Genomic DNA, 16,278 nt, shown 5'->3' with positions numbered 1-16,278 from the left:
TCAGTTGTCATGTATACCCTAAAAATGACCCAGATTCTTATTATAAATTGAGTAACAATGTATTATATTAAACCAACGCACATCCTGAACTCACTTATCTGAAAGTGTTTTTATATGTGGGGATAAAGAAAAAGGAGACTTGGTGAAATAAAATATCTGTCTAGGATCACATAATTGGCAAGCATGGTACTGGCGATTGATCATTGGTTTTCTTATGCACATTGTGCAGATCAGCCCTTAGATGGACATGTTTTTCTGTCAACCATTAATGCTTCGCCTTCAATTCTCGGTGCACGCGGTTAGTGCTTGGTGGCAGGTAGAAGCCACATGAAAGTTTGGCTTGTATTGGACTCGAGGGCATAGGAAGACCCCGTGGTGAGTCAATGTCTCAACCACAACTGGTTGCAAGGGTGAGCAACCAGAATGTTGGTCGTTTTGTTCCTGAGCCCCTGCACCTGCCTTATGCCCCCTGCGCCTTGCTTTCCATTGGAACTGGAGTACATGCTGCACACCGACAGAAAGAGGAAGAAAGAAGCCAGGTGGAGATTGCTAGCAGAATGGAATTGACTGAGGCAGCGTGTGCCGTGCGTAAGCTTTTTCCTTCCACGTACGGTGGACCACGCCCCCACACACACACACACTGCAATGGACGAGTAGCACGTTAGCACAACGTCGAGGCGGGCGATTTGAAGCAGCTGCACAGCAGGCCTCTTAATTAAGGCTGGCAGTGCCACCAGCAGTAACCGATCGCAAATCGCGCTGTTTTGCATCACCGGAGGACGCCGCCCTGGAGTACCCTAGTGCTTCCTTGCCGCCGCCGCTCACACCACCTACGCGGCCGCTGTGAGCAAGGTAAACCACAATACCCAGCAACCCTTGCGGGATGAGCCCGCACACGTCACGAAGAAGCGCGCTTGTAGGCGCATAAAGGCAGCGGGAGCCCCCGCGACGCGGGATCGCGCGCGGGTCGGCGCCGGGCTAAGCCCGGGCAAAGGGCGGGCCGTCCGAGGACGACAGAGGACGGGACGGACCCACACTACCTTGATCGTGTCTGAGTGAGTGATTATCAAACTTTGTTACATTGGGTACTGCTGCTATTTGCTCTAACACAGCTGATATCAAGCAGCAGTGAACTTGAAGTAGATCGGGTAAAGCTGTGTGGTGAATATGCCGAAATCGAAAAAAACTACAAGTGCGAACACCATGGACAATTATATGGTGCAGATCGTTAGCAAAATTAATAACGACAGAAGAGCGTCACTGGGGTTAAATTGTTCTCAAAATGCCTCTGAAAAATCTCCTGTGCCTGCACCTTTGTCTGATTCACTTTTGGCTTCCCCCTTAATGGCTAATACTAGCACCCCAACTGAAATTGATGAGTTAGAGAGTGACATTATTGAACTAAGCACTTATCCAACTGTTACCTCACAACCCATTTCTGATGTAGATTTACACATGGCCGTCGAATTAGCTGATATCGATTCTTCCATCCCTCCTCCCAGAGTCAGGCAAGTTAGAACCTGTAGGAAAAATCAGGTTAAAAGTAATGGCTCCCGCCCAGGGAAAAAAAGGCTACCTCTGCACCCAAAATTGTGAAGAAGGCTGAGGCACCAGAATCTCATTTTGCTAAATATTCTGAGAATGAATTGTCCAAGAAAATAGCAAACATGATTGATATTAAAATTGAGAGTGTTATTACTCCTCTGGTAGCCAGAATTGATGAATTAATGACAGAGGTAGTCAGATTAAACTCCCTGATAAGTAGACCTGTGGAAGAGGTACCTAGAACTGAGTATCCGGCACTGAGCCACAGTAGTCTGATAGTACCACCTGATAGAGGGGAGCGAAGGGCAACACAAAATGAGATTGTGAACCCACAACTCTTGCAATCTACAACTGAGGGGAATACCCAGAAAACATCTAAACCAGGCCTTCCTATTGACCGACTTGCCCAACGTCCAGCGAATGACCAGTTCCAATGTATCGTCGAGGCACTTCCTACTACATTGGTTCTTGCCAATGTACCTAATTTACCTCCTGACAAAATAGAAACTACATCTTCCCTCATTAGTAAATCATTACATTGGCTAACAAAAAATATGAGAATGACTCCTTGGGGAGAGAGGCAATTAGCTGGCGAAATCATCATGGCAAGAAGGGTCTCATGGTTAGGCCATGATCCTAACAAATATGCCGGGGATTGTGTGGTCATTAATTTTTCCAACTTGGCTGTCCTTCCTAATATCCTGCATAACATACTTCCCCCACAACGGAGACATGGCACTATCATTCCATTAACGCTGCACTATTTCTATTGCAGAAAGAAAGGGGTGGTAAATCAAGCGATGGTGAGGAAAGGGCGAACCCTATTACCTAGTATAGGGGATAGGGGTGACCTTAATAGGATATGGAATATCAACGTAGAAAACAGATTTGAGGTCCTGTCAAATCTGAATGACTGCGATTGACTTGATGGGAATGTTAGATTTGAGGCTGTTACATCTACTTTGCACGATACCTCATTTATCCCCATAGGAACAGCCAGTTGTAATGACAGTATTGTAAAAGGCAACCCCAGCTCTACCAAGTTGGCTGTACGGGAACTCTGTAGATCTGCATTACCCACCCAACTAGGTACTGGAGATATTGGAGTACAGGCATTAACAAATGAATCATTAAGTAATCCAAATAGCAGGACTGATTATACGAATAGGATTGAAGATGATATCCAATACTCATTAACGTTAAATGAGCTCACTAGTCCCATTAAACCTAAGCCTCATTTGTCCGTTTTATCTTGGAACCTTGCAGGAATTGGCAACAAAATGCACTGTCCTGAGTGGTGCATTTTTGTTGACCAGTTCGATATAATTTTATTTCAAGAGTCGTGGTCAATGGACCCGGTTTATCGCTTGGGTTTCCTTAATTTCTACGTACCTGCCACTAAAAAAGCTAAAGGTCGTCCCTCAGGAGGCTTGATAATTTGGATCCGCCAATCCCTTTGCTGTAAAATCGACCAACTTAGTTCTCAATCTAGTGACATTTTGTCACTAAATATCACCTGGCCTAATGACCAGGGATTGGTTATAGCAAATGTTTATGCTAGAGGGACGGTTGGAGGCTCCTCATCAGACGTAATATCTGTCTTAGACCAACATCTCTCTGTATTACCATCGGAGAAGCCTATCTTAGTAGGTGGGGATTTTAATACGACGTTCGAACCTCTTGGCTCGGAGGATCAGTTCCTAGCAGAAGAAGAAGATAGTAAGTGGGGGGTTCCCCAGCTGGAACTACCCCCGGTCAAGAGGTGGACCGCCATGGCCATTCAATTGAAAGCACTTTGCCTAGAGAGAGGGCTTAGGGCTGCTAACGGACGCACCCGGTCAGACTACCAGGGGGCAAATACGTTCGACAATGGAAGATCCACTAGTCGTATTGATTATTTCCTAGTGGATTTAAGGATTTGGCCTAAACTGAACGATATGATCATAATTAAACGAGATGACAGTGATCATAACGCCCTTCACCTGGAACTACAAACCTTTAATGAGCCCACAGAACTAGGAAATGAAGATGGGAAAACTAGCCTGGATGTTGTTGTATCAAACAACATGAGGCATGTTAAATGGGAGAGATTTATAGAGAAGCCCGAAGAATTAGCAGATCTTAAAAAAGTGGTAACTGACGAAATGGATAAATTGTTTACATTAACATCTGGAAACACATTTTTATCATCAATGGATGAGGTCCATACCAATTTCTTTCAAAACCTCCAAAAAATTTTTAAAAAACCCCTAGTGGGTGGAAAATCCAATAAGGACAAACAACCTATGGCGGGATGGTTCAACAAATCTTGTAGAGCAGCTCGCCAGAGTTTAAGTTTGGCCCTTAGATCAAAAAACATGGATAGTGTGAGATCTGCTAGAAAACTGTATAAGCATACACAGCTAAAGGCTAAGAAGGAATGGGACGAGGATCATTGGCAGGATCTGAAAGCAGCTTGCATGTCGAAGGATCAAAAGAAGTTTTGGGCGATAGTAAAATGGGACAGAGGCGGGGTTGCACCATCTCCCCAAAATAATGTGGCAATAAACCAATGGATTGATTTTTTCAAACCACAATATGCTTCAGCCTTGCAAGAAGGAGAGCACTTACCCCCCCCCGGTCATTTATTTTCAAACGCAGGTGTTCACGATTAAAGACATAAACTTAGCATTAGATTGTATAACCAGGGGCCGTGCCCCCGGGATGGACGGAATACCTGCGGATGTATTTTTAACTGATAGATTGTCCTGGTGTCAGTATTTCCAATATCTAGCAAATTCTATCGCTATGGGGGCGCCTGTACCCCCCTCATGGAAAGGGGCTGAAATAATCCCAGTTTTTAAGAAAGGGGACAAATCATTACCCAGTAACTATAGACCTATCAGTCTCATAGATTCCGCCCAGAAACTGATAGGTCGATTAGTGCAAAATAGATTACATACCTGGATTGAAGAAAATAACATTCTTTCTCCCTTTCAGGCTGGGTTTAGACCATGCACTAGTTCGGTTGACCAGGTATTTTATTTTTTAGCACTCTATTGGAGGAATGTAAAGCTAACCAATGGGACCCTTTATGCGGTTTTTATAGATTTAAAATCCGCATTTGATTTGGTGCCTCGCTCCAAATTATGGAGGGTTCTCGACGAAGCAGGGATTGCTCCAGAATTACTAACACTACTCGTCCGCTTACATGAAAACAATTATGCACGAATTAGGTGGGGAACGCAGGGGGAGGTTACTGACACATTCCCTGTAGAGCGTGGTGTTCGGCAGGGATGTGTCCTGGCGCCCACGTTGTTCTCCCTGTTTATTAATGGTATTGTAAAACACCTGAGTCGTTCGCCCACAGACGCCCCCGTATTGGCTGGAACCCGCGTACCTGTTCTCATGTTCGCGGATGACACACTGATAGTTTCACGGACACCTAGTGGCCTGCAGAAGGCGCTAAATGCATTCGGTGAGTTTTGTCGAGAACGTGGCCTTGAAATAAACACCTCCAAAACAAAGTTCATGTGCCTAAATAAGAGGAAAAATTTTAGAGGTGTTATCAAATTCAACGACACTCCGTTAGAACAAGTAGAGGCATTTACATATTTAGGGATATCCCTCCAGAGTAACATGAAGTGGACAAACCATATTGATATGGCTGCCCTAAAATTCCATCAGCTAACGGGGGCAATTGTCTCAAAATATAAAACATCCCTGATTAAACCTATCACTCCAGCCTTAGAGATTTATAACATGAAGGCTATTAGTGCCGTATTATATGGTTCAGAATTATGGGGTTTTGGCAACCTGAAACAACTAAGTCTTGCTGAAAACAAGTTCCTACGTTGCCTAACGGGAGTTCCCCGAAGTACCCCAATGATTCCATTAGCCTATGATCTGGGCAGGAAAAGATTTGAGGATTTGGCACGATTGCGCCCACTCCTATATTGGAGACGTATCATGGTCACACCGGAATTGGCCCATTATGCTACAGCCCTAAAAGATATCATTAGGGCCGACCAATTTCATTCTATATCATGGCTTAAAGAAATCAGAGACTTATTAATAAAATTAGATTTGGGGCATCTATGGGATGATTTAAATGGGCTGAAATTTCCTCCCAAGTCTGCACTCAAAAAAATGTACTGGGATATGATTAAAACATCTGTTATTATTACTGGCCAGAACACCAATCTAACAGGACGATATCTCGACATCAAAAGTATTCCATCTTGTGAGGCTTTTTGGGATTATATAGAGAGGCCTTTTGATAGAAAACTGTATTTTCAGTTTCGAATTGGGACCCTCCCTGTTAAAACATTTACACAGAATTGGCTACCCAACGATGATAATTGTTGTCCTCACTGTCGAGATTTGATTGAAGATGCTGGTCATTTACTATTTGTTTGTCCATTATATGTCACTCCACGTCGTAGATGGATAAAACCAGTATGTTTAAATTTGGGAATACGTAGATACAAGGATGCCTTGAGAATACTCAAATCTGATTGCACTCAATATTTGGTCATTGCTGTAGCAAAATTCTTGGGGTGGGCCTGGGTTATACGTTCACGCACCCTAAAAATGTTAGAAGAAGGATAAAGAACATCTGACACCAAGGACATTGTTCTATTTTTAGCATAAACTTGTTTTTAATCGATGTTATCAATTCATCGGAACTATTCGCCAGCATCATGGTTTAATGTATTTTTAAGATTGTATATTGTTTTAATATAGTATTTATATTTATTGTTAGGATGTAAATATGCTTTTATGACAATGCTGTCGAATAAAGCTTTGAATTTGATTTGATTTGACTGTATCCAGGTCTTCAATTCAACTTTTGGTAAGTACTACTACCCCAGGCAAAATTCACCCCATTCCACTGAAAAAGAAAAAACTACATAGTATCTTTGTACAAAATGCTGACCCTGTGATGCTGCATCTGCTTGGCATGTAGCTTGATTCCAATAAATGTATCAAACTTCGAAGGCAGGGCCCAAGGGTACCATTACATCACTCAGGCCCCTGCCTTGCTTTCAAACACTAGCTGTTTTATAAATGGGAAAGCTAACAAATTAACAAAGGACAGCCCGGGAATGAGTGAAGCAATGAAACTGGCAAGTAATTCATGCAACAAAATATACAGTCGCTTTACAATTCAAAAAAATTAATTTGGTTAAAATGCAGAAAAGTTTCACCTTAGTATTTCAGATTATTTCACTGCACTGACAGGCATTTACTAAAAGTGAAAGCTTGAATTTAGTGTGAACTCATAAACATTCACAGCCACCCCTGTCATAACAACGCTATTAAAGAACAATGAATCAAGTTAGTTGTCATGAACACCTTTTTTGGGGCCTAGATTCTTAATGAACATGGAGCAACATTTTAGTCTAATAGATCAAACACAAGAGAAAGATTTGCATAAGATCATACAGTGTGGTCAAGCAGGGAAGCCGGGATTAATCCAAGGTTTTCAGCTTAAAGGTTAATGCTTTTCCTTTAATTCATGATGCATTAGATCAGAGCGTCAATAGCAGGCGGAACCCATATGCGAGTCATTTGCCCTGTGCACCGCAAATGTGTCTTAGACTCTTGTTATACATGAAGCAACATTATAGTCCACTAAATTAAACACAAGTGAGTGATATGCCTAGGATCAAACAATTTGGTGTAGTGTGGAAGCCAGGCCTGATCCCAGGTATTATGCTCTGACATTGTTCAATTCAGCCACTTGAAGGATATCTCTTTATTTCACCTGTTTTACATCAATGGTTAGTGCTTTGTCTTTAATGCTTAGTGCATGAGGTTGGAACATGGGCGTCAGGCAGAAGCCACATGCAAATCAATTGTTATGTGCACCCTATATAGGGCCCAGATTCTTAACATTAGTTGGAAATGGCCCTTTTAGCAGGGTCACCCCCAAACATTATGCCTTCCTCCATCCCTTTTTTCTGAATTTGTTTTTGTTGGCCTTAGCACTCTGTGCACTTTACCACTGCTAACCATTGCTAAAGTGAAGTGCTTGTGCTCTCTCCCCTAAACATGGTTTGACTGACATATCCCCAATTGGCACACTTAATTTACTTATAGGTCCCTAGTAAAGTGCACTACATGTGCCTAGGGCCTGCAAATTAAATGCTACTAGTGGGCTTGCAGCACCGATTGTGCCACCCACTTAAGGAGCCCTTTAAACATGTCTTAGGCCTACCACTGCAGAGCCTGTGTGTGTGCAGTTTACACTGCCAGGTCGACTTGACATTTAAACCCCCCTGCCAAGGCTAAAAATTATTTTAATACATATATATCTCGCTTAAGGTAGGTCATAGGTAGCCCATAGGGCAGGTACTGTGTAATTAAAAGGTAAGCCAAGTACATTTACGTTTTGCATGTCCTGGTAGTGAAAAACGTCCAAATTTGTTTTTTATAACTGTGAGGCCTAGCCCTCCCATAGGTAAACACTGGGGATTCCTTGTTACATCTAATAAGTTGTAATTCCCAATTGGAAGGAGGTCGCTCTGACATGTTTATTACCTATGGAATTGTAATGATAAATCCTCATTAATGGTAAAGTCAATTTTATCAGTACAATTTTAAAAATGCCACTTTTAGAAAGATGCAATTTTTCTGCTCTTAGCCCTGTGTGCCCGGAACCTGTCTCCAATACACGTCTAGGGTGGGTGACAGATCAGATTTGTGCATTCTCTCTAGACAGCCACACACACAGGGAACTTAGGTGTGACTAGATGGGCCATCTACATCCTGATAGGCCATCCTGGACAGGATGGGATGAAGGGGCTGGACTCAGCCTCAAACTTACACCTGAATAGGCTGTGTCTTGTCCCCACACAAAGGACTGCTTAGCCCCCTGCATTAAGTCTCGAGCCAGGGCAGGAAGGGAGAACCTCTGTGCACTTCAAAGCTCTTTTTTAAAGTCTCCCCCACTTCAAAGGCACCACTAGGTTAATAACTGGACTTCTGACCTACCACTTCAGTACACATTTGGACCTGTGAAGACTCTGTCAAGAAGAATGGCTGTTGTGCTGCTGAAGGACTGCCACTCTGTTGAACTGCTGTGTTGCTGGATTCTTGCCTTTGCTGTGTTGCCTCCTGCCTGCTGTTCTCCTGCCTGGGTGAGAAGGACTGGACCTGCATCACTTGAATCCAGAGTGACTCCCAGGGGGGAACAACCTTTACAACGCAACTTTTACAACGCACTACAATTACAACGAAACGGTTACAACGCGAGTGCATTGACAACGCAGGACATTACAACGCAAGTCTTTACATCGACTTGCACTAGATGGCGTGCTAACATTAAAAATAGTGTAGTTTACTATCCCAACACCTTCCCTACTGTTACGTGGACTGGAGTTGGAATAGTAAATTACACTTTTTTAATGTTAGCACGCCATCTAGTGCAAGTCGATGTAAAGACTTGCGTTGTAATGTCCTGCGTTGTCAATGCACTCGCGTTGTAAAACTTTCATTGTAACAGCATGCGTTGTAACAGCATGCGTTGTAACGTCATACATCCCCTGGACTCTGCTGTCTGGGAGTCTTGACCTGTCAAGTGGTGCCAACCCAGTCCTGGACCCTTGGAAGTGGGTCTAAAGTGCTGCTCCAGCAAAAATCCACCCATCAACGAAGTTGCGCTGCTCGGAACAAACGCAACTCCTTTAATGACAAAGCTTTGCCGCTTCTGCAAGGATTGAGTGCATTGCATCGCTGGCTGTGCAGTGCATCGGCTCCCTTCCCAACAAATCTTTGACTTTGCGTGGCCTGATGACGCATTGCCTTCATCCTAAGGATCATCGACGACGCATCCCCTCTTTGCTACCTGAATCGCATCTTCGACGTCAGAGCAAACAAGGTACTTTGAAGCGTGTCAAGGCTTGACCTGCTCTCCATTGCAGTCGGTTTGAACATTCAGATTTGTCCCAGTCAAGCGTGATCAGTTTGCCCTGTTTGGTGCTTTTACTTTTAGCATTACATTTGAAGTTATGCTTTAAAAATTCATAACTCCGGTTCTACTTATTGGATTTTTATTGTTTTGTTCATGAAATTAAGCTCTATTTTTCTAATCAGGTGTGTTTGTGTGGTGTTTTCACTCTTTTACTGTTTGAAGTGCTGCACAAATACTTTACACATCGCCTCTTAAATTAAATCTAACTCCTCTGTGCCAAGCTACCAAAGGGTGAGCAAAGGTTAATTTAGGGTGTGTCTGTGACTTACCTTGACTAGGATTGTGGTTGCTGCTTGGATACGGTGCATACCTCTGCCAACCAGAAACCCAATTTCTAACAATATTTATACATGGAAGAACATTACAGTTGATTAAATCACTCAAGAGAGTTATCTGCCTACCATGCATAGCTAAGCCCCAGTGTAGTTTCCGCTTATTGCTATATGTCTGTGAAGGTGCATCGAAAGATGTATGCATGTTACACATGTCAACTTGAACCAATCATTTCACATTTAGTCAGTAACACAGGTTGATGTGCACTTATTTGCCAACTTGGTCCTTCTCACCCCTACATACAGTAGCGATACTGCAAAGTTTCAATATACCGTGTTATGACACAGTACACCACATACTATGGTGTATCGCTGGAGTAAGTAGGGGTGAGAAGGGAAAAGTTAGTAGGATGGGTAACATAAGATAGCTTTTGTTTCAGTGCTATGAAGATTCACATACCTAGGGATCCTCTCCGGCCGGTTGTCCGCCTCACCGTCCTCACGCTGGAATTCCTCGACGCTGTAAGACCTGGGAGAAGAAAGAAAGAGAAGTTAAACAGATTGACGAATCAGTAAAAGAGACCTGTCTCTTTAAACAGACCAGCATGGAAAGGCGACTGAGGAAAGAAAATGGAATTGCGAACCCCGGAAGAGGGGAGAAGAAACGTGGACGCAAGATCCCGGGAGGACAGAACGGAATCTGAGGTAGACAGAATTGCACGGAATTATCCTGCCGAGTGGAAGGAGTGCCCACCTAGAAGGAAGACTGCTGGGAAAACGCGCTCCCAGAGAATCTTGACGGACCTAGTCTGGAGGAGGAGGACGTCGACTTGGGCCCGGAGGAAGGGTGGATAGCCCTGAAGGACGCTGACTAGATACCGCAACAGCAGAGCAGGTGAGTACCCGGGACCAGATATTGAATATATTAAGAGGGAGGAGGAGGGAGTGGAAGGATACGGCACACTGGTGGTGTTGGTGAAGGGTGTATTAGCACAGTGTACGCTATCCCAAGTAATACGCCTGAATCCAAACAGATACGTCCCATAATGCTTTGAGCAGAACAATATAAAGAAAAAGGAGACTGAAATACCTATTGCTTCCTCACCAGAAGGTATTAAGACAAATACCTGAAAAGGGATATTACATAGAAAACCGCCCTGATTAGACTTTCCTGAATAGTCCCAAGATAAGGGATATATATATAATTTATCTTTTTTCTTCTGATACTATTATTTTCTCATATATGCAAGAGAGGAAAGAAGGGGCACTTTTAATCTTGTATGTCTAGTGATTGGCAGATTGGCTCTTCTCAAGGGGCCAGGGGGTCGGGGGACGCGGCCTGGCTGGCTGACTGATGGGGCCAATATCGAGGTCCTTTGTTAAGGGAGGAGTTACAATCCACCTACCAAGCTTTCAAATCCTCAGGGTACTACTCACTATACTGAGATAAAAAGGAGCATTCTGGAGCATTTGGGGGTTGATGATGAAACCTATCGAATGAAATTGCATCATGTTAAAGAAGAAGCCCATGAAACACCCAGAGCATTGTATTACAACGTGAAAGACTTAACTGACCATTGGTTAAAACCCCTCACAGCAACTAAGAAGGACATAATGGAAAATATATACCTGGAGCAATACCTCACCTCCCTTCATCCCGCCATACAGGAATGGGTAAGGCAGCATACCCATCTGACTCTAGACGAGCTGTTGAAATAGCTAGCGTCTATTGTTGAGCTCAGAATCTAAAAAAAGGAAGGATGAGAAGACCAAGTTCAGTACTTGTTCGTCATCCTCCTCCCCCTACACAGTAAAAAGCTAAACTTGTGACTTTATTGCCTGGTCATATAGTACGGACTCCTATGCCTGAACCACAATGGTTCCAATGTGGCGGGTTCAGACATATAGCACGATTCTGCCCTCAAACGGAGGAGCCCAAGAAATAGGAATGACTCAAGTACTATATAATAATGCTGCGGGGAAACATCCCTCATACCATTGTAAGCTATCCTTTGATGATGTACCAGTTACTGCTTTGGTAGATACCGGATGTCTGCAAAGTGTGATACAGCTCCAAGTCTTACCCCATCCTGCTCTTCAGACTCATGGATCAGTCAATAATCAGTGTGTACATGGGGATAGAAAAAGATACCCTGTAGCAGAAATACGCCTACAACACAGAGATCTAACCTTTCTCCCCTGAAAGTGGGTCTCATACCCACACTACCAGAACCTATGATCATGGGTAACTACTATACTCATCTCAATTCCTTGGTGCAAGAAACCTGGAAGGAGGGAGACGATTGGTGGAGTACCTCTCCTTTCTCTCAAGTGGACAACCAAGAATGGCCACCTGCCAAGCTGAGAAAAAAGTAGAAAGCAGCGAAGGGAACAAAAAGGACAAATCTCTTTAGAGGTCTTTTCTACCCTGGGATAATGACAGCAATTTCAAGGCAGCTCAAAGGGAGGATCCCCCATTCTACAAGGCCTGGCATGTAGCAGCCGATCAGGAAGACCCATCAAAAGCAGGTCCCCAATTCTATGTGTACAATGAGTTGTTGTATAGAAAAGGTAACCATAAGGGTCCTGCCCAAATATTGATCCCCACCCGTTTTAGGGATAAGGTCCTGTTCTTGCCCCACGGTCACCTTCTGGGAGGACATTTTGGGAGGAAAAAAATGAGCTGGCTATTTTAGATAAATTCTACTGGCCAGGTATTTCTCAACAAGTACAAAAATACTGCAAAGAATGTCCTGCATGGCAAAGGTTTAGCAGATATAAACCGCCTAGAGTACCCCTAAAGCCATTGCATAGACGTACCCTTCACCGAGTGCGAATGGACATAATAAGCCCTCTCGGAGTGGGTATCGGTATGTGTTAGTACTTGTTGACTATGCCACGCATTTTCCTGAAGCAACTGCTCTGCGCAATCCCAATACTATGAATGTGGCCAAAGCCATGATAAACGTGTTCACTGGGGTGGGTTTCCCAAAGTAAGTTTTGACAGATCAAGGGACCCCTTTGTTTCCAAAATGATGAGGCAAGTCTGTAACGTGTTGGGTGTTACTCATATACGAATAGACGCGTATCACCCCAAAACTGACGGTTTGGCTGAGCGATATAATGCCACCTTGAAAAACACTTTAAAAAAACGACTGAACTCGAAACAAGACATTGGGAAGATATGCTACCCTTGGCCTCGTTTGCCATAAGGAGCAAAGTCCAGAGGCGTAGAGGTTATTCACCATTTGAACTCGTATACGGAAGACAACCTAGATCTTTGTTAGACATGGTGAAGGAAAAATGAGAAAATGAAGGGCACAACGCTAAATCTGTGCCTGAGTATTTAGCAAGGCTACAGACATATCTAGGTCAGATACAGAGTATGGAGAGAAAAAACCCGCAACATGAAGGAAAACCCGCAACAGGCCCAAATTCAACAAAAAGGACAATATGACAAAAAAGCCAAGAACAGGGAGTTTGCTTTGGGAGACCATGTTTTGATTATGATGCCATCATCAGATCATAAACTAGGTCAGTGGCAGGGGCCTCACAAAGTGTTAGCTAAAGTAACCCCAGTCACCTATCAAATTGAACTAGATTCCTGTAGAAAAATCTTCCAAATATACCATATCAATCTCCTCAAGAAACGAGAAGGCCCTTTACCAGTGCTGACAGGAGTATGAGTTGAAAACAAACCTCTCTTCCTACATAGTATAGATCCTGATTTAACCCCTTCCCTTAGACAAGAATTGATAAAGCACATACAACCCCATGCCAAGTCTTCTCTATTACCCCAAGTAGGCCCACCGCAGTTGAAATGCTATCCACACCCCCGTAACCCCCCCATGAAAATGGTAAGACTAAAACCATACCATATACTGTAAGATCATAGAGAAGTTGTGAAAACAGAAGAAAAACAAATGTTACAGATGGGGGTTACTGAGCATTCCACCAGTGAGTGGAGTTCCCCGATTGTGCAGGCAGTCTTCGACACCTTGAACTCCTATGGGTTAAAAGTTAATCCCAAAAAAGGTTGATAAGCTGTTGAGTCTATTAAATACCTGGGATATTTCCTAGGAGGTGGACACATAAGGCCAGAAGCTGAAAAGGTTGGGGCCATTTCAAAGATTCATATGCCTAAAACAAAAAGAGAATTGCTAGCCTTTTTAGGCCTACTAGGTTACTATAAGCATTTCATATCTCGGTTTTTGCAAGTGGCTACCCATTGACTGACCTTCTAAAAAAATCCAGCAAGACAGAAACAGAGTTGAAATAACCTTCACCTAATCTGATCAATGCTGTCAATTCCCTCAAGCAGGCATTGTTGTTCGGACCGGTTCCCACCAGCCCCAACTATGACAAACCTTTTATAGTTCAAACTATGCTTCAGATACAGGGCTAGGAGCTGTACTACTCAAACAGGATGAACAAGCGAAGAACACCCTATAATCTATATCAGTAGGAAACTCTTCCCCAGGAAAAGACAGTATGCAGCTATTGAAAAAGAAGCTTTGGCCATTAACTGGGCCATTAATACATTACAATATTATTTAGAGGGCCCACGCTTAAACTCTTAACTGACCATGCCCTGTTAGAATGGATGACACAAAATAAAAGTAAAAACGATTGTGTACTTAGATGGTTTTTGGCACTCAGCAGCAAACCAATGCGCATTACCTATCCCAATATCCCCATGAGAGTTTTCTTGGTTCCAAGAAAGTAAGGAAAGGGAGATGTGAGGATTTAAATACCTGGGGATTCTCTCCTGCTGGTTCTCTGCCTTGCTGTCCTCTCGCTGCAGTTCCTCTATGCTGTAAGACCTGGGGAAAAATAGAAAGGAAAGTTAAACAGACTGACGAATCAGTAAAACAGGCTTGTTTCTTTAAACCTACCCGCTGAGCTAACCAATGGAAAAGGAGACTGCGGAAAGAAAACGGAGGATCGAACTCTGGAAAACGGGAGAAGAAACTTGTATGCAAGATCCCAGGAGAATAGAACGGAATCTGAGAAAGGAAGAATTACCCGGAATTATCCTGCAGAGTAGAAGGAGTGCCCACCTTGAAGGAAGACCGCTGCAGAAGTCACCTACCCAGAGAATCTCGACAGACTCAGCCGGTAGGACGAGGACGTTGAGTAGTGCCCGGGGGAATGGTGGATAGCCCCTGGAGGACGCTGACTAGCTGCTGCCACTCTGGGGAGTTACCGCAGAGTGGGTGAGTACCCGAAGTCAGATTTTGAGAAGGAGGAAGATACAGGACACATGCGGTGTTGGTGGAGGGTGTACTAGCACAGTGCACGCTTACCCAAGTAAAAAAATCTGAATCTAAAAGGGAATGCCTACATATAAATAAACATACATACACAATAAGGACTGCAAGTCCCATAATGCTCTGGGCAGAACAATATAAAGAAAAGGGAGATTAAAATCCCTATTGTTTCCTCACAAGAAGGGATTAAGACAAATACCTGAATAGTGGTATTATATGGAAAACCGCCCTGATTAGACTTTCCTGAACAGTTCCAAGATAAGGGATATATATAATTTATCTTTTTTCTTTTCTATTCTGATCCTAATATTTTCTCATATATGGAAGGGAGGAAGGAAAGATGGGAACATAAAGAAGGGGCGCTTCTGATTTTTTATGTCTAGTGAATGGTAGTTCAGTCACACAATAACCTTCAGTAGCCTTCACTGGGACACTACTTCATTTCCTACCTAACCACCAAAAGTGTTGATAACAGAGACTTCTAGTTATTATCTCCAGAATCGTTACTTACTGCTCTTTTCTTTTTTCCGCAGAGAATCTGGGTAAGACAGCAACACCCGAAGACCTAGAAGGAGAAAAGGAGAAGATGAAAAATCAATATTTGAAGAGATTTTCATTAACATTTACGTATATCAATATTGCAATACTTTGAATAAAAGACTCCATTGTGAAACAAATTAAGCCTCCTCGCCTTTACATATGGCCTAGTCTCCCAAAAGTACCACAAGTGGTGTCAGAAGTGGAAACTGGAAGTATGGAGTCAGTGGTGAACAAGATGGCTGAGAGCCATGAGAAGCTGGAGCGGGCGATGGAAAAATTCCTCAATATAGCAGCGGAAGATCGTGAAGCAATACACAAGGCCCTGACAACACAATATACGACGCAGGAGACAGCCCTTCCTTGGAAGATTGGCTGATACCTTAGGACAACAGAGGGAGCATACTGCATTGCCCTAAGTGGTTCTGAAAAAATATGTGAGTGGAGAGGATCCAGTTTTTTTCTTTAACAACTATGAGAGCATGGCAGAGGCTGCAGCCTGGCCGATGGAGGCAATATCTAGGTCCTTTGCTAACGGAGGAGTTACAATCCGCCTGCCAGACTTCAAATCCTCAGGGTCCTACTCTCTATACTGAAATAAAAGGAACATTCTGGAACATTTACGGGTTGACCATTAAACTTTTTTTTTGGGATACATCTTTATTGATTTTTGTTCACAAGTAGTATTCACATGCTA

The 16,278-nt window shown here is 43.3% G+C and overlaps 1 protein-coding gene across 9 annotated transcripts in view; it reads right to left on the bottom strand.

Annotated features, from left to right (window-relative positions):
- Positions 1-16,278, bottom strand: part of LRRC34 (leucine rich repeat containing 34) — a 341,237-nt gene that overhangs the window by 159,222 nt on the left and 165,737 nt on the right. For all 9 annotated transcript variants that reach the window (XM_085633736.1, XM_085633737.1, XM_085633742.1 and 6 more), the window contains 3 exons: positions 15,556-15,609; positions 14,529-14,597; positions 10,235-10,303 (listed from right to left, as the gene is read on the bottom strand). In XM_085633736.1, the coding sequence (XP_085489862.1) occupies positions 10,235-10,303; positions 14,529-14,597; positions 15,556-15,609 (192 nt within the window). The remainder of the gene's footprint in view (positions 1-10,234; positions 10,304-14,528; positions 14,598-15,555; positions 15,610-16,278) is intronic.

Source organism: Triturus cristatus, chromosome 11 (assembly GCF_964204655.1).
Source record: "Triturus cristatus chromosome 11, aTriCri1.1, whole genome shotgun sequence".
NCBI classification, from domain to species: domain Eukaryota; kingdom Metazoa; phylum Chordata; class Amphibia; order Caudata; family Salamandridae; genus Triturus; species Triturus cristatus.
Note: the sequence above shows the minus strand (reverse complement) of the source record. Positions and strands in the feature narration are given on the sequence as shown.